Source organism: Staurois parvus, unplaced genomic scaffold, assembly GCF_062004578.1.
Source record: "Staurois parvus isolate SC_StPar_1 unplaced genomic scaffold, SC_StPar_1.0 ptg002140l, whole genome shotgun sequence".
In the NCBI taxonomy this organism is placed as follows: Eukaryota; Metazoa; Chordata; class Amphibia; order Anura; family Ranidae; genus Staurois; species Staurois parvus.
This window is the reverse complement of record NW_028319936.1, coordinates 3538495-3558321: the sequence shown is the minus strand read 5'-3', so window position 1 is coordinate 3558321 and position 19827 is coordinate 3538495. Positions and strand designations below refer to the sequence as shown.

Sequence of the window (19827 nt, the reverse complement as noted above, 5' to 3'; positions counted from 1 at the left end):
TAAAAGGTAGCAATTGAACTCGATGGACAATGCAGATTGGTCTTCACCAATCTATCGTGGAGTTTTCTCCCTCGTCTGTATGAGGGATGGGGGTGGGGGGAGCATGAAATTCCACTACAGTTGGATAATTCTCTTTCAGCATATACCAGTGTTTTTTTATATGTATGTTAAAGGTAATATATTTCTTCATTTTTACTGCAGGTGTGTGGATTTTTGGTAATTTCAACTTTAAAGAAAAACCTGGCATGAATGTAAGATTCAGAGATGTAAAATGTGTTGCTCCTGTAGACTATGAAGAGTTTGAAGATGAAGAGTTTTCATTTGCTTATCCAGATGTCAGAACAGATATCGATGACAATGAGGAATTAGACATTGTTACAGACGAGGATGACTACAGTGCAAATTTGGCCTTACAGTTTAATATTAGGTCTCGGAAGAACAATACAGGGGCCATAGAAGAAATATTAAATCTTACTGCTTTAGCTATAGATGACATGTATGATACCAACATAGAAAATGTAGATGTTCTTTATAACACAAGCACACCAGGAAGTTATGACAGTGATTCATCTGAGTCTACTGAAGGTTCATATAATAAGAATGCCACACTGGGGGGAAGTCATGATATTCCCAAGGAGTCATTTTCACCTAAAGAACATACTATTCCCACAAGCCCTAGTAATTCTACTGAAGGATTCAATCTCACTAACACATTACAAAGTGCTGTCTCTGATCAAGATGAAGAAACATTTAACAGAACACAAGATGTCTATATATATCACCATAACAGCACAGATGCTGACAAGGAAAACAGTATTATTCAAGCAGAAAATGATTTCAGTACATATTTTGAAAAATCAACAAATGGCACAGAAAAGGAACAAAGCACAGGTGTCGACAAGGATAAAAGCATTATTCAAGCAGAATATGATTTCAATACATATTTTGAAGAATCTACAAATGGCTCAAGAAAGGAACACATAGAAACAATGGAGAAGACAAACCATTCAGAAGCCACTCAATTTCTAAGTGTTGCAAAAAGGGATGTGGAAAAAGCATCAAATTACACTAATAAGTCCTTTAACTTCAGTTATAAGGAAAACAAATCAAAGGAATGGGAAGAAATGGTTCAAGAAAATGACACTATTCAGTGGCCACATGGAACAGTGGGATTTATGGAAAAGCATGATGTCAACTTTACAACTGATGTAATATCACAGGCTAGGTCTGATAGTTTACCCATAGAAATAAATGGCAATCAGCACCATTCACCAACTGCAGCATTACCAACCTTTCCATCAAAGAGTTATCCATTGTACACAACCCTGAAATCTACAAACGAGAAAACATCTTTGGCAAGACCGAGTGAGGCAAAGACTAGTATTACTGAATACCATGACAGAGAAATTGAAGAGATGCTAGGGTATGTTTAGTTTATGATTTGAATGATCTTTTTACTAAAGATCAAAGAATCTAAAAGTTTGTTAAACTTCACTTGACTAATTATGATTGCATTTGATTAATACATCATATTTTGAATTGTTGTGAGGGAGGTTTAAATGTAAACCTGAGATAACCTGAATTATATTATATTGAGTTCAGTTTTGTACCATTTTTAAACTTGACACAGTCTCTTATATTATTTTGTAATTAAAAGGGTTATTTACTAAAACTGGATAGTGCAAAATCAAGTGAAGCTCTGCATAGAAACCAATCAACTTCCAGGTTTTATTGTCGAGGCGTAATTGGACAAGCTGAAGTTAGAAGCTGATTGACTACCATGCACAGCTGCACCAGATTTTTCACTCTCCAGTTTTAATAAATCCCTCCTATGTTTCTTGTTCAATATTTTTATTGAGAAATCAGATGACTGTTGACATAAATCTAAAAGTACAAAAATTGACTGTTCACAAAACAGTCATATGCAAAAGTAGTGAGACAGGTAAAATTATTTTGGATGGAACAAGGGTGGAGATTTCCCTTCACCTCCTGTCCCATAGCCAAACAGGAAGTGAGAAAACATCCCTGCAAATTAACCAGAGCTAGTGCCCCATTGGAAGGTTTCCCCTCTATTACTTTTGTGGGAACAACCCAAAATTTGGGATTTTCTTTTACTTTCAATGATAAGCTTAAACAGCACAAATAGAAAGGGTGAATCTCCTTAACCAGGGCACAGACAGCAATACAAACTGACAGGTGTTCTAATTCCTCTCTACTATATCCAAAACAAGAAAGTCTAGTGCAAAAATATAAAAAAGATGCTGTAATGAAAGAGGTACGTCTGAGAAGAGGAAAGTGTGTGTGTGGGGGTGGGATGGTTAGAGTCTGCCAGGGAAGGTTTTAAACATCATAGATCTGAGTATGTGCAGATGAATGGCGTTACAGCTCAAGGAGGCAAAAATCAAAGTCCTGTGGAAGATAGTTGGAGAACCACGTTTCCTAGACCTGATGGATTTTAGACATATTACCCTGAAGCCTTGCCATCAATTCCTCATTAAGCAGTGTCCAATGGAGCTGGGATATATCCTTAGATATAGATAATTCTTTAGAAAGCCAGGCTTTCACTATTTCTTGTTTTGTGGCTGTGAAGACATGAGTCATATAAGTAAATTGAGATTTAGACTACCCCTTGGGTTTCCTATTGAGAAAGCCTTTAAGAGGATTCAGTTATATTGCTTTCTAGGAAGAGTATGCAAGATGCTATATACTTTCTGACATAGACATTGGACTACTAAGTCCACCAAGTGTTAATAAAAAAAACAGCCACAAAAACAGTGTGGAGAAGTATCTTGGCTAATGTACGCTAACGTGGGGGAAACCATGTACCACCAGAGTAGTGCTTTATAATTAGTTTTGACTGCAGTAACATTGCAAGAGCAGGACTTCATGGTGGTCCAGATCTGATCCCAATGGTCATGGTCTATGTAATGCTACAGATCTTGTTCCCACTTGTGGAATAAGTGTTTAAGGGTTTAAGGTTTCCAGGGTTTGTTTAGAGGTTACAGTGTTATATAGTAGGAAGATTAGGCACTCTGAGTAAGGGTGTTTTTACATTTTGACTCATAATGTGTTATGGTTAAATTACCTCCTTTGGAGTGCACAGTGGTCATCACATAGTGCTTAACCTGCAGATACTGAAATGGTGTTTTTTGGAGATCAGAGAGGGGTTTGAATCCCTTAAATGTCAGTAATGAATGAAAGTGAGTTACCTTTGAAGCAATCCAATGTTTAAAGGTCTCAGGGGACTCAAACCCCAGAATAAAAGAGGGGCTGAAAATGATAGACAGTAATGGTAAATGGGGGGAGAGTAAACCTCTTGAATATCTGAGACTGTCCCCGAGCTGCAATGAGCGCTGTGTGATGGGGTTCAGTAGCATTTTCCTGTCCAAAGCATGTAACCACAGTAGGTTATGAATGAGTAATGGTGTGCAATCAATTGCTTCCAACTTGACCAAGAGAAGAGTTTCATAGCTAGTTTGGTATTTAGTTAATTATGCCATTTGTGCAGCCTGGTAATATCTCAAGAATTTTGGATGCCCAACCCCCTTGTCTGGTTTGAAACATGACATGTTTGGAGATTCTTGGTTTAAGGTTTTGCCAAATAAAGCATATCACCTGGCTTGGATACAGCTCATGATAGGGGCAGAGATTAGTAAACTCTAAATAAGTATAGTAATTTAGGCATGTATGTCATTTTTAATGCCTTTACTCACCAAACCAAAACAAATTGTAGTTAGCCTAATTTATGCAGAAAAAATTTGGGTTTATGGAGAAGTGGGGAGTAGTTTGCCTCAAAAAAGGTAGACTAATCATTTGTCACATAAACACCCAAGTATGGAATTCTGTGGTGCTCCCATTGATACTGGTATTTTTGTTGGAGGGTATGGAGTTGAGCAGGGAGATAGAAGTATTCAGGGCCTTGGATTTCATAGGAATAACTTGAAGACCTGAGAGCTAGCCAAACTGCACCAGAATCTTATGTTACATATTTACATACTTATTATTGTTGAAAAAAGACACAAGTCCATTTAGTTCAATCAATAAGAAAGAAAAAGAAATAAATAAATGATACAATCCTATACCCACAGTTTATCCAGAGGAAGGTAAAACACCCCAACAAAGCATTATCCAATTTGCTCCAGCAGGGGAAGAAATTCCTTTCTGATCCTCCAAGAGGTAATCGGATATTCCCATGATCAATTTTACCTATAAATCTTAATATCCAGTTATATAATGTGCATTTAGGAAATAATCCAGGCCTTGTTTAAAAGCAATCTACTGAGCTGGCCATAACCAGGAAGTCTATTCCGCATTTTCACACTTCTTGCTGTGAAAAAACCTTTCCATGTTTGGAGTTCAAACCTCTTTAACACCAGTTGTAAAGAGTACCCCCTTGTCCTCTCTGATGACCTTTAAGTGAATAACTATACCAAGTTCACTGTATAGACCACCTATGTATTTATACATGTTGATCATATCCCCCCTTTATCTCCTCTTCTCATGAAAGAATACATTCAGTTCCTCTAATCTTTCCTCATAGCTGAGCTCCTCCATGGCTCTTATCAATTTGGTTGCCCTTCTCTGCACTTTCTCCAGTTCCCTGATATCCTTTTTGTGAAATGGTGCCCAAAACTGAACTACATATTCCAGATGAGATCTTACTAATGATTTAAACAAGGGTAAAATTATATCTCTCTCTCTGGAGTCTATACCTCTCTTAAAACAAGAGAGGATTTTGCTCGCTTTAGAATCCGCAGCTTGGCATTGCATGCCATTATTAAGCTTATGATCTACCAAAACTCCCAGATCCTTCTCCACCATTGATTCCCCCTGTGGGTAGTACAACCTAAGGTGAAATTGCCCCAACTGACTCAGGGAATGGAATAAGGGAAACAGAAAAGAGTGAGCAGAAGAGAAAGAAGAGGGGGAGTAAAAATAGAAGCGCACAATTTAGCTAGCTTGTCTCAGTATAATAGTACTTGTCACAGTAATAATAGTAAAGACCAAAACACAGTTCTATAGGCTTAGCTAAGAGGAAAGAGAGCTACAGCCCAGCATGGTGGGACTGCACTTCTCAGCTAGGTTAAAGAGGGGTGCAGTAAGTTTCTCATGAGCACCAAACATAGCCAGTGTGTTTTGTTTGCTATCCACTAAGTCATTGATAATAAAGAGAGCAGAAAAAATAACACATTTGACCGTAGCAAATGAGAAAATCGCACTAGGATGAGACCAGCAATAACAGTGGGAGGAAGAGGGGTACAAAATCTCCATGCAGCATCTGCAACTTCTCCAGCTGTGACTTCAACTTTCCCTACAGGGAGCACTCGGTGTTAGGCACCTGCTGTGGAATCCATAGCAGAAAATTGCTGATACACGACAATATGCTGTGGACCAACTAACAGAGGTTGGCAGCAGAAGAAGAATGTGCTTTGAGAGTGAAACAAAAGACCCAAATAGCATTGCATGTCAGCAAACCAATAAACAGTCATAATCCTTTGAGGTATTTTGTAACTAGGCTTCAACCCCATTCAAACAGCCAAATACAAAGCTGAAATACAAATATTGCAAACTGTTTAAAAGAAAAAAAGATTTGTACAGTAAAACAAATACTCTTTTGAGTCATCCACCCACTGTGTCATGTGGCACTATGCCAAACTCTGCAAATTCTGTTATTGCTCCACCTTATGGGCGTTCTTTAGGCTGGTACAGAATATGATGAAACTGATAACATAAAAAATTCTCACCTGCCTTTTGGCTTACTTAAATACTCCCCTTTCCACCAATCAGTTTACAGTGCAGGCACTCCCATTTCAAGCCTTGTTTTAACATTCTGTTAGCATATGGCAATTCACTGTACAGATTTGAGATAATTACACATTGGAAGTGAGAAATTAATTCATAATATTTTTTAATTTAGTTAGTTTGTAGCATAGGTGAAATATTTGTTTTTTTTTTAATTATTTACTGAAGTCTATTTCTAAGTTTATTTTTTTACTCAACTGATACATCCATCTCCATCAGCTTTGCAGTCGCAGTGTGAACCTAGCCTAAGTCATACTCTTAAGACCATTCTGCTGCATTTGATACAATTGACCACACACTACTCCATAAAAAAACTCTACTCTCTTGGTCTTCAAGAGTCTGCTCTTTCCTGATTCTCCTCCTAACTAACTTTAGTGACATCTATAATTCTGTCTCCTCCTCACCTCTTCAGGGGTCTCACAAAGCTTTGTCCTTGCACCCCTACTATTCTCTGTCTTTATCTCCCCCCTTAGTCAGTTGAAAACCTCCAGTGGCTTCCAATGCCATCTCTTTTTTTGACTACAACCAAATCTATCTCTGTAATCCTCAGCCCACACCTTCATGCATCACTAATTTACTAACTGACATATCAGCATGGATTGTACACCACTTCCTCAAACTAAATCTTCCCAAAACTGATCTCATATATCTCCCTCCCTCCACCTCACCATGTCCCCCACCCTACTTTTTGATTCAGATCAATAACACAACTATCTCCCCTCTGGCCAGGGTGCTAGGTGTAATCCTGGGCTTTGGCCTCTCAGTCCAGCCCTACATCCATGCACTGCTCAGATCTTCTTGCCTTCACCTCCACAAACTTTCCAACATTTGCCTCTTCTTAACAAATCAGGCCACAAAGCTACTACTTCACTCCCTTGTTATCTCTCCTCAACCAGTGGAACTCCCTTTATGTTGGCCAGCCTATGAACAGGCAATCCCTCTTCAGTCTTTGATGAATATTGCTGCTAGATTTATCCATTTTACCAACTGTTCTATGGCCACTGCCCTTATCTGACAATCCCTCCACTGGCTTCTGCTCACCAACAAATCAAATTCAAAATACTAACAACATATACTGTAAAGTGATCCACAACTCTTCCCTGAGCTATATGACCAACCTTGTCTCAATTATCACCCAAGTCATCCTCCTACTCTTCGCAAGACCTTCTGCTCTCTAGCACCCTCATCACCTCCTCTCATGCTCGACTTCAGAACTTTTCCAGAGCCTCTTATTTCCTGTAAAACTTCCTGTTTGGCTGTTGAAAGGATTAATGGAATATAACCAAATCCATTTTGTACACACAGCTCTCTCCTCTGCTCTGATTTTAGCTGAACTGTGAAAAATCTCTTCAGGGAAGTCTATTCCACCACCATCTAATAAACTGTACTTCAGTTTTTCCATCAGCTCATCCCTCACATGTATGACCTTTTCTACCACTTGCTCTTCCTTTTTAGATTGTAGGCTCTCACCCTCTTGTAAATAAATTGTATTGGAACTGGATTGTCTACCTTTTTTATATAGCTTTGCTTGCAGCTTGCACAATAATAATAATAGTAGTAATAATATTATAACAACCATCATTTATATTAAAGTGTACACAGCCAAACATTTTTTTTTTAGTTTTGGATACAGTATTGGGGTGGGGGGCAGGGGGGTCTATATCCCTACTAAGGAGATTCAGTCCCAGCCAGGGGCGGACTGACCATTTGGAAACTCAGGCACTGCCCGAGAGCTCGGGGTCAGTAGGGGGCCCCATGAGATCCCCCTGGTACCTTTTTCATAGGCTTTTTTGAGTTTGGGCAAGGACACAGGGGCCCCATGATCCCTTATTGCCCGGGGTCCCCATGAGTTGTCAGTCCATCCCTGGTCCCAGCAGAATAGAAAGTGATGGGAAATTCAAAATTTTGCTATTGTCATTGAAACATAAACTGAGGAAGAAGTTTTACTTGGTTAATCTATTCTGGTATGTTTTCCCTACATTTTGGAGAGACTTTCTCTTGCTTTTTGTGACTTTGGGGCAGAATGTGAAGGGAAATCTCACTAACCTAAAATCTTAAACAAAAAAATGACAGGTGTGTTAAACCTTGTCTATTCTATCCAAAATGTTTAAGAAATTTTAGGCTATAGTTACATATTAATTACAATGCCTTGGGGGCATTACAGTCTTTATTGCATATGGTGGTATGGCAGTAAAAATATAAAACTAGATTCTGATAAACAAAGTGGTTAAAAATAAAACACAAATAAAGGTAAACAAATATTCACTTGGCATCTGATGACATTTTGGGGTCTATTTATAAAACATTTGTTGCACTAATATCAAAAACATTAGTAAAAGCTGAAAAAACTTTCACTGAATGGTTTCTAAAAGTATAATTTCTGCATCATTAGCTCCATTTAGTGGCCAAAAAGAAGTAAAGTGTTTTTGTAATACCTTTATGAAAAAATATACAGCATTTTGGTAACTAGATGGAGTTTATGATACATGAATTAATCTATTAGAAAAGGTATAGTAACATTTTGTTCAGCTTGCATAAATGTTACTGACATTCGTGCAACAAATGTTTATAAATAGACTCATTAGTGTTTTGCCTGGATTGCTCTTTTTAGTGCCTTATTCTTTTGCACCTTGGCCAATTTATCTCAATGCATATGAATTACTGTAATACTTCTTGTGTACAATAATGACTTTGTCTACTATATTTGTATTCACAGCTCTCAGATATATGAAGATATAATGAAAATCATAATGACTAAGCCTCATGGTAATGAAACATTCTTAAAGGAAGATTCAGGACTGATAACCTCTGAAGAAAAAACAGATGATGCAAATGAATCAGGTAATCAGTCAAATCCATCCTCAAATGACATAACACAACAAAACTCCCAAACTGAGGCAAAAAAAGAGCGTACAATCATTTATGCAAAGAAAATGGAAAAATTCCAGATTCATGGCATTAGCAATAATACCAGTAGTATCAAATATGTCAAACGAGAAAAGAGAGTAAGCAAAATAAAAGAAAAAAGGACTGCAAACAGTAGCCATTATGAATTATATTTGTCTAATAGTACTCAGTATGAGCTCAGACAATATGCCTCTTCCAACATCTCAAACAATGAGAACACTACTGGGGATAACAACATAACGTTATCTCCCAGAGGATTTAATCCCAGAGGTTTTTCCAAATCTATAAAAGAAATAGTGATTGGAGTCTCCAGAGGTGCTGATGGTGAATATGAAGAGTATGATGCAGATGCAGAATTCAACACCAACACTCAGGAAATACCTAAACTTATGATTGCATATGAAGAGCCATACAAAATAATAACAGAGGATGATGTTAATCGCTATACCAACCCTGACAGGATCATAGAGAATTATCTACGGACCTCAAAAGGAATAAAGAGAATTTACTATATTGCAGCTGAAGAAGTGCAGTGGGATTACTCTGGACGGGCTAAAAGGTACATACAGTATTATGTTTGTAATTACCGTACTTACTTGAGTTCGTTTATTTTGACATTTGTGTTTTGTTTATATTGTCATGATTTTTTTTTCTTGGGAAAATATAAAAATCGTTTTTATGTTTTACCTGCCGCTGCTTTGCTTTGATATTTAACTTACATTAATCAAATAAAAACTAAAATCAATTTGCTTTCATTGCTTGTATTATAAGTTATCTTCATTTTCTTAATGAGATCAGACATTATACTTTAAATTCCACCTTAAAAAAAATAATATTGGGAGGAAAGCACCAGAGATGCTAAAGTCTTGGCAGCTCCCGTGACAGTGGTAGTTAAATTAAGAAACAGCTGTGAAAAATTGGTCATGAGAGCAAATAGTATTGCCATCATGCAATGACTGAATTTCGAACAATAAATCGTTTAATGGACATAAAGGAATCAGTTTTTTGTCCATTTTTTTGCTTCTTGGCCACGTATGCGCAGTACCAACAGAATTGGCGAGAAACACATTAACCTTTCAATGTATTGTCCATTCTGCAGAAGTTTTCCAAACTTTTCCTTCAATTTTTTTACTCAAAAACATCACTACTGATTTTCGATTTGTCCATTAACTCGACAAAAAGCTAACGAACTGTCCAAATGCCAGATTTTCAAATGATTTTTCATCTAGTGTATGGGCAGCTTTAGAATCCCCCTTTCCATCCCTATCTTAGCTTCTTTCTACCCATACATCATACCCTTGTTAGCAGAGTTATAGGGAGGAGTACAGATGTGTACTCATGCCCATAGAAATTGACTGCATGTAGTGATTGAATGTAAACACATGAGGTTGCGTTAAGGCAGCACTATACTTGACATCTTCACACGGGTCTCTTCTATTGACACTATGGGCTAGCATCCTCTTCTCTGCTCAACATGAGCACCAGTAGCATTTCTGAGAAGGAGATGCATAACATCTTTCAGTCTCTAGCAGCTTATGACTGTCACTCTCCTTTGGGACTCTGTTGGCACACACTTGTTCCACTCTTATGTTCCAAACAGCTTTGCATTGTGTTTCTTCTGCTTGAGACCTCCCTCCCCTGTGCCTTCTCAGGCCAGGTCCCTAGGAAGCCCCTTACCACAGCTGGACCCAAGTCGGGGTACTAACCACTAGGGAAGGAATCCAAGCACACTGATCCCTTCACTACCAGATACCTCTGTCACCCTTGCCAAATCACTAATTTACTGGTCAGCTGACTGCTATATTTTCTGAATCTTTAACCCATTTCCCCACCGCCTTATAGCACAAATAATGTGACAGGGCTGTGCAAAATCACATTTATATACGTAATTTTGTATTTCCGGGTAGGGGGTGCGCACTCCCTACCTGTGCTGCCATTGGCAGCTACAGCTGTCAATCACCGAGTCCCAGACGGAGATTGACTACCGACACCTGGCGATCACCGAGTATCACTGACGGGGGAGAGGTCTGTAAGTAAACAATACAGATCTCTCCCCTCTCAGCTCCTACATGCTTCTTTGTATTGCTCTGCATAGCAGAACAATACAAAACAGCATACCTCACTAGTAAAACACAGCACACAGTAAAACACACACAGCACACAATTAACCCTTTGATCGCCCCAGATGTTAACCTCTTCCTTCCCAGTGTCATTAGTAAAGTGTCAGTGCTTTTTATTAGCACTGATCACTGTATTAGTGTCAGTGGGGATGTCAGTGGCAGTTAGTCAGTTCCCCCCCCAATAAAAGAATGCCCACCGCAGTTCCGTTATAAGTCGCTGATCGCCACCATTACTAGTATTAAAAAAAGAAAAAATTCCAGTATATATACCGCCATTTGTAGACGCTATAACTTTCATGTAAACCAATTAATTCACACATATTGGGATTTTTTTAACCAAAGATATGTCACAGAATACATTTTGCCCTAAATTTATGATGAGAGTTTATGTTTTAAATTTTTTTACTGGATATGTTTTATAGCAAAAAGTCAAAAATATTTTTTTTTTTTTCAAAATTGTTGGCCTTTTTTGTTTATAGCACAAAAAATAAAAACCGCAGAGGTGATCAAATACCACCAAAAGAAAGCTCTACTTGTGGGAAAAAAGGGACATACATTTGATTTGGGTGCAGCATTCCATGACCGTGCAATTGTCAGTTAAAGTAACGCAGTGCTGTATCGCAAAAAATGGCCTGGTCAGGAAGGGGGGTAAATCCTCTGGAGGGCAAGTGGTTAAGGTCCTTTTCACAAGGAGCAGACTCTGTTTTGATTAGCAGGGGATCTGTTTACTGATCCTCTGCTGAGCAGAGCAGAGCGGGCAGATGACAGGTCAGTGTCTGCTCAGCTTCTGCAGAATGGAGCCTACTCTGTGGGGGCCAGGAGTAATTGGAGTCCACTGTCTGTTTATATCCAACTGCTCTACGATCCAATTCAATCTGCCTAGATGGAGGGGGGGGTGGGTCCCCTTCCATTTTTTTTTTCAGCGGACTGGATTGTGTTGGAGGTAGGCAGGTGTACACAGATGAAAGTCCCCCCAGAAGACTCTGGCATACACTTACACTTGGAGAACAGACTTTTGGCAATAGTAACAAGTCTTATATGAGTCTTATGCTCCACCTTCTTAAAATAAAAATTTAGTATTTGTGTAAACGTTCTGAGTTGTAGAAGTCATGAGGTAGCCCTGAAAACATGAGTATCAAACTCAGGTCTTCATGGGGAAGCCTTGAATACATAAGTATCAAACTCAAATCAACCCCCTTCAGCACTCTTACCAAGTCACTACACAAGTACACAATGGGGCTGATTTACTAAAAACGTAAACACTGTTCACTTAGCAAAGTGAATGTTCACTTTGCAATTTGAATTTTTCTTAGCATAATAAATAAGTTAGGTGAAGCCATGTTCACTTCATGTACTAGCGAAAATCCATTTTTTCTCCCCCGACCCATAATTAGCTAATCATATTGAATACAGCTTAACCTTAGTTTGCTAAGTGAACAGCCTTTACTTTTTTAATAAATCAACCCCATGGCATATTTTCAGATCGAGCAGCAAAAAACTTTGACTCTTGCTATTCAGATTAGATTCACGACTGTTGTAAATTTAGCAGGTGCTTCACCACTCAACAACTTTATTTGGGGGTATTACTCACAGGACAATACAAACAGCACTGTATCAAACTGTGGTATCTCTTTAGAGGAGCATTTTGATAGACATAATGATAACTAATTTCCAGTACCACATCTCTATAAGTTTTTAATATGATAGCACTCCATGTAGCTTTGTATTATATTTTTATCACTATTGTATGTATATTGTCTCTTATCAATCCTACTTGTCTGTTGCTATTTGTTCCCTTTTATGACCTCTACTTATACACCGATACCTTTGAAGAATTTCAAACGTTAGTTTAAACAGAACTCACTGAAGGATTTTTTGATTTTCAATATCAGTGCTTTAGAGACTTTAAAGTTTACAGCAAATATAGAATACCTAAAGTAAATGATGGCTATGACTACAGCTAATGTTGCCATTTTTTCACATGGTGTCTTCCTGGTACAAATGTCATATTTCAATCATTATGTTTCCTTTAAAGGTACAATGTTAATGACAAACCTGTCAGTGAATCTAGAGGGACTGTCTATAAAAAGGTTATATTTCGACAGTACCTTGATAGCAGTTTCACAAAACCTGCTGTAGATGGTGAATATGAAGAACATCTTGGTATACTTGGACCTGTAATCAGAGCTGAAGTTGAAGATGTTATCCAGGTGAGTTCTATATATAAGATAATTTTTTTTTAACCTGGTGTGTTAGTTATAAGTAATAAAGATTGCCCAACTTGCATCATCCATTAAATGTTGAGAACTAGTGACTACAGAGAAATATAAAGATTAAGGTGTCCATTTATGAAGGGGGGGAAATGCCGTGATCCTCAGGATCATGGCTGATCTCTTGTGTGTACAGGTTTATGTAGCTGAGATAAGGAGCAGAGAACATGTTCGTTGCTTCTCATCTCAGCATACAAACTGTTCTGTCACCAACGACCAGAATCTGAAAGTGAAATTTGAAGATCTCAATGGCTGTTACTAGAGATGAGCGAAGAAATGAAAAATTCGATTCGACTGATTCGGCGAATTCGTGGACAATATTCGATTCGAGTCGAATAAATTCGCTGTGAATTTAACTTAAAAAAGGGTGTTTCTAGGCTTCAGAGAGACTTAATATTAGTGCAGAACACTGTACCTTTAATTTAAATGCCCTTGGAGTCTGCTGGGGAAGAGAAATAATACTGTCTGTCAGTATGACATGCAGATGAGTGCCGTCGATCTTAGAATCACTGCACACTTCACTCCTTTGGCCAGTCACGGGGCCAAAACCAGTGTTTGGAGCCACAGTGTGGCGGTGGAGGCAGCAGCAATGGGAGGCCATACAGCAACCTATGACAAAATGGAAACCAGCAGGAGCGTGAGGAGACCTGAAAGTGGCACATGGCAGAGTGGGAGCAATGGGAGGCGGTACAGGGACCCAGGTCACACTGTGGGCCCAGCAGCAGCGTGACCAGGCGGTACGGGGGCCCATGGCCGATATGGGGCTTGGTGGCACCTATGGAAGGCCTGTAATCTGCCAGCAACCTATGACAAAATGGACAACCGCAGGAGTGTGAGGAGATTTCAAAGTGGCACATGGCAGAGTGGAAGCAATGGGAGGCCGTACAGGGACCCAGGTCACACTGTGGGACCAGCATCAGCGTGAACAGGCGGTACGGGGGCCCATGGCCGATTTGACCTCATTCATCCCATAGTCCTGCCGACTCACGAATAGCGTGGCCTCCTCAAAGGGCCTGAGCAAGCGCAGGTGTCACACATGAGCTGACAATGGCTGACATCTAAGTTACACAGGGAGTACCTTTATCCGCTTTTAACATCAGGAAATCTGTGATGGCCTTTAGCTGTTCGTAAAGGCGGTCTAACATATGTAGGGTTGAATTACACCTTGTTGCAACGTCACAGCATGAGGAGTCGGTACGGGGGCCCATGGCAGATTACATGTCTGGCAGCAGCAATGGGAGGCCCGTAATCTGCCAGCACCCTATGTCAAAAAATTTAACACACCAGCAGTGTGAAGAGACCTGAAAGTGGCACATGGCAGCAGAGTGTGGCGATGGAGACAGCAGCAATGGGAGGCCGTACAGGGACCCATGACAGACTCTAGACTTGGCAGCAGCATGAGGAGGCGGTATATAGGGGCCCATGGCAGATTAGGGGCCTGGCAGCAGCTATGTGAGGCCCGTAATCTGCCTGCACCCTATGTCAAAAAATTTAACACACCAGCAGTGTGAAGAGACCTGAAAGTGGCACATGGCAGCAGAGTGTGGCGATGGAGACAGCAGCAATGGGAGGCCGTACAGGGACCCATGAGAGACTCTGGACTTGGCAGCAGCATGAGGAGGCGGTATATAGGGGCCCATGGCAGATTAGGGGCCTGGCAGCAGCTATGTGAGGCCCGTAATCTGCCTGCACCCTATGTCAAAAAATTAAACACACCAGCAGTGTGAAGAGACCTGAAAGTGGCACATGGCAGAGTGTGGCGATGGAGACAGCAGCAATGGGAGGCCGTACAGGGACCCATGACAGACTCTAGACTTGGCAGCAGCATGAGGAGGCGGTATATAGGGGCCCATGGCAGATTAGGGGCCTGGCAGCAGCTATGTGAGGCCCGTAATCTGCCTGCACCCTATGTCAAAAAATTTAACACACCAGCAGTGTGAAGAGACCTGAAAGTGGCACATGGCAGCAGAGTGTGGCGATGGAGACAGCAGCAATGGGAGGCCGTACAGGGACCCATGACAGACTCTGGACTTGGCAGCAGCATGAGGAGGCGGTATATAGGGGCCCATGGCAGATTAGGGGCCTGGCAGCAGCTATGTGAGGCCCGTAATCTGCCTGCACCCTATGTCAAAAAATTAAACACACCAGCAGTGTGAAGAGACCTGAAAGTGGCACATGGCAGAGTGTGGCGATGGAGACAGCAGCAATGGGAGGCCGTACAGGGACCCATGACAGACTCTAGACTTGGCAGCAGCATGAGGAGGCGGTATATAGGGGCCCATGGCAGATTAGGGGCCTGGCATCAGCTATGTGAGGCCCGTAATCTGCCTGCACCCTATGTCAAAAAATTTAACACACCAGCAGTGTGAAGAGACCTGAAAGTGGCACATGGCAGCAGAGTGTGGCGATGGAGACAGCAGCAATGGGAGGCCGTACAGGGACCCATGAGAGACTCTGGACTTGGCAGCAGCATGAGGAGGCGGTATATAGGGGCCCATGGCAGATTAGGGGCCTGGCAGCAGCTATGTGAGGCCCGTAATCTGCCTGCACCCTATGTCAAAAAATTTAACACACCAGCAGTGTGAAGAGACCTGAAAGTGGCACATGGCAGCAGAGTGTGGCGATGGAGACAGCAGCAATGGGAGGCCGTACAGGGACCCATGACAGACTCTAGACTTGGCAGCAGCATGAGGAGGCGGTATATAGGGGCCCATGGCAGATTAGGGGCCTGGCAGCAGCTATGTGAGGCCCGTAATCTGCCTGCACCCTATGTCAAAAAATTTAACACACCAGCAGTGTGAAGAGACCTGAAAGTGGCACATGGCAGAGTGTGGCGATGGAGACAGCAGCAATGGGAGGCCGTACAGGGACCCATGACAGACTCTAGACTTGGCAGCAGCATGAGGAGGCGGTATATAGGGGCCCATGGCAGATTAGGGGCCTGGCAGCAGCTATGTGAGGCCCGTAATCTGCCTGCACCCTATGTCAAAAAATTTAACACACCAGCAGTGTGAAGAGACCTGAAAGTGGCACATGGCAGCAGAGTGTGGCGATGGAGACAGCAGCAATGGGAGGCCGTACAGGGACCCATGAGAGACTCTGGACTTGGCAGCAGCATGAGGAGGCGGTATATAGGGGCCCATGGCAGATTAGGGGCCTGGCAGCAGCTATGTGAGGCCCGTAATCTGCCTGCACCCTATGTCAAAAAATTTAACACACCAGCAGTGTGAAGAGACCTGAAAGTGGCACATGGCAGCAGAGTGTGGCGATGGAGACAGCAGCAATGGGAGGCCGTACAGGGACCCATGACAGACTCTGGACTTGGCAGCAGCATGAGGAGGCGGTATATAGGGGCCCATGGCAGATTAGGGGCCTGGCAGCAGCTATGTGAGGCCCGTAATCTGCCTGCACCCTATGTCAAAAAATTTAACACACCAGCAGTGTGAAGAGACCTGAAAGTGGCACATGGCAGCAGAGTGTGGCGATGGAGACAGCAGCAATGGGAGGCCGTACAGGGACCCATGAGAGACTCTGGACTTGGCAGCAGCATGAGGAGGCGGTATATAGGGGCCCATGGCAGATTAGGGGCCTGGCAGCAGCTATGTGAGGCCCGTAATCTGCCTGCACCCTATGTCAAAAAATTAAACACACCAGCAGTGTGAAGAGACCTGAAAGTGGCACATGGCAGAGTGTGGCGATGGAGACAGCAGCAATGGGAGGCCGTACAGGGACCCATGACAGACTCTAGACTTGGCAGCAGCATGAGGAGGCGGTATATAGGGGCCCATGGCAGATTAGGGGCCTGGCAGCAGCTATGTGAGGCCCGTAATCTGCCTGCACCCTATGTCAAAAAATTTAACACACCAGCAGTGTGAAGAGACCTGAAAGTGGCACATGGCAGCAGAGTGTGGCGATGGAGACAGCAGCAATGGGAGGCCGTACAGGGACCCATGACAGACTCTGGACTTGGCAGCAGCATGAGGAGGCGGTATATAGGGGCCCATGGCAGATTAGGGGCCTGGCAGCAGCTATGTGAGGCCCGTAATCTGCCTGCACCCTATGTCAAAAAATTTAACACACCAGCAGTGTGAAGAGACCTGAAAGTGGCACATGGCAGCAGAGTGTGGCGATGGAGACAGCAGCAATGGGAGGCCGTACAGGGACCCATGAGAGACTCTGGACTTGGCAGCAGCATGAGGAGGCGGTATATAGGGGCCCATGGCAGATTAGGGGCCTGGCAGCAGGTATGTGAGGCCCGTAATCTGCCTGCACCCTATGTCAAAAAATTTAACACACCAGCAGTGTGAAGAGACCTGAAAGTGGCACATGGCAGCAGAGTGTGGCGATGGAGACAGCAGCAATGGGAGGCCGTACAGGGACCCATGACAGACTCTAGACTTGGCAGCAGCATGAGGAGGCGGTATATAGGGGCCCATGGCAGATTAGGGGCCTGGCAGCAGCTATGTGAGGCCCGTAATCTGCCTGCACCCTATGTCAAAAAATTTAACACACCAGCAGTGTGAAGAGACCTGAAAGTGGCACATGGCAGCAGAGTGTGGCGATGGAGACAGCAGCAATGGGAGGCCGTACAGGGACCCATGAGAGACTCTGGACTTGGCAGCAGCATGAGGAGGCGGTATATAGGGGCCCATGGCAGATTAGGGGCCTGGCAGCAGCTATGTGAGGCCCGTAATCTGCCTGCACCCTATGTCAAAAAATTAAACACACCAGCAGTGTGAAGAGACCTGAAAGTGGCACATGGCAGAGTGTGGCGATGGAGACAGCAGCAATGGGAGGCCGTACAGGGACCTATGACAGACTCTAGACTTGGCAGCAGCATGAGGAGGCGGTATATAGGGGCCCATGGCAGATTAGGGGCCTGGCAGCAGCTATGTGAGGCCCGTAATCTGCCTGCACCCTATGTCAAAAAATTAAACACACCAGCAGTGTGAAGAGACCTGAAAGTGGCACATGGCAGCAGAGTGTGGCGATGGAGACAGCAGCAATGGGAGGCCGTACAGGGACCCATGACAGACTCTGGACTTGGCAGCAGCATGAGGAGGCGGTATATAGGGGCCCATGGCAGATTAGGGGCCTGGCAGCAGCTATGTGAGGCCCGTAATCTGCCTGCACCCTATGTCAAAAAATTTAACACACCAGCAGTGTGAAGAGACCTGAAAGTGGCACATGGCAGCAGAGTGTGGCGATGGAGACAGCAGCAATGGGAGGCCGTACAGGGACCCATGAGAGACTCTGGACTTGGCAGCAGCATGAGGAGGCGGTATATAGGGGCCCATGGCAGATTAGGGGCCTGGCAGCAGCTATGTGAGGCCCGTAATCTGCCTGCACCCTATGTCAAAAAATTTAACACACCAGCAGTGTGAAGAGACCTGAAAGTGGCACATGGCAGCAGAGTGTGGCGATGGAGACAGCAGCAATGGGAGGCCGTACAGGGACCCATGACAGACTCTAGACTTGGCAGCAGCATGAGGAGGCGGTATATAGGGGCCCATGGCAGATTAGGGGCCTGGCAGCAGCTATGTGAGGCCCGTAATCTGCCTGCACCCTATGTCAAAAAATTTAACACACCAGCAGTGTGAAGAGACCTGAAAGTGGCACATGGCAGCAGAGTGTGGCGATGGAGACAGCAGCAATGGGAGGCCGTACAGGGACCCATGAGAGACTCTGGACTTGGCAGCAGCATGAGGAGGCGGTATATAGGGGCCCATGGCAGATTAGGGGCCTGGCAGCAGCTATGTGAGGCCCGTAATCTGCCTGCACCCTATGTCAAAAAATTAAACACACCAGCAGTGTGAAGAGACCTGAAAGTGGCACATGGCAGAGTGTGGCGATGGAGACAGCAGCAATGGGAGGCCGTACAGGGACCTATGACAGACTCTAGACTTGGCAGCAGCATGAGGAGGCGGTATATAGGGGCCCATGGCAGATTAGGGGCCTGGCAGCAGCTATGTGAGGCCCGTAATCTGCCTGCACCCTATGTCAAAAAATTAAACACACCAGCAGTGTGAAGAGACCTGAAAGTGGCACATGGCAGAGTGTGGCGATGGAGACAGCAGCAATGGGAGGCCGTACAGGGACCTATGACAGACTCTAGACTTGGCAGCAGCATGAGGAGGCGGTATATAGGGGCCCATGGCAGATTAGGGGCCTGGCAGCAGCTATGTGAGGCCCGTAATCTGCCTGCACCCTATGTCAAAAAATTAAACACACCAGCAGTGTGAAGAGACCTGAAAGTGGCACATGGCAGCAGAGTGTGGCGATGGAGACAGCAGCAATGGGAGGCCGTACAGGGACCCATGAGAGACTCTGGACCTAGCAGCAGCATGAGGAGGCGGTATATAGGGGCCTATGGCAGATTAGGGGCCTGGCAGCAGCTATAGGAGGCCCGTAATCTGCCAGCACCCTATGTCAAAAAATTAAACACACCAGCAGTGTGAGGAGACCTGAAAGTGGCACATGTTTGAGGCATGATTCATGGCGGATTTAGTCAGTTGTGTCAGGAACTGGTGGTTTGAAATCCAGACTAATCCACGCCTGATTCATTTTCACAAACGTGAGTCTCTCCACACTTTGGGTGGACAGTCGTGTCCTCCGCGGAGTTACAATACCTCCTGCCGCACTAAACACGCGCTCCGATGCCACGCTACTGGCCGGGCATGACAGCCTTTCAAGGGCAAATTCAGCTAGTTGGGGCCAAAGGTCAAGTT

At 43.4% G+C, this 19827-nt stretch overlaps 1 protein-coding gene across 1 annotated transcript in view; it reads left to right on the top strand.

The window, feature by feature from the left end:
* The window catches only part of F5 (coagulation factor V), a 170480-nt gene that overhangs the window by 73611 nt on the left and 77042 nt on the right, over window positions 1-19827 (top strand). The window contains exons 13-15 of the mRNA XM_089665178.1: window positions 202-1423; window positions 8519-9268; window positions 12865-13039. Coding sequence (XP_089521304.1) covers window positions 202-1423; window positions 8519-9268; window positions 12865-13039 — 2147 coding nt within the window. The remainder of the gene's footprint in view (window positions 1-201; window positions 1424-8518; window positions 9269-12864; window positions 13040-19827) is intronic.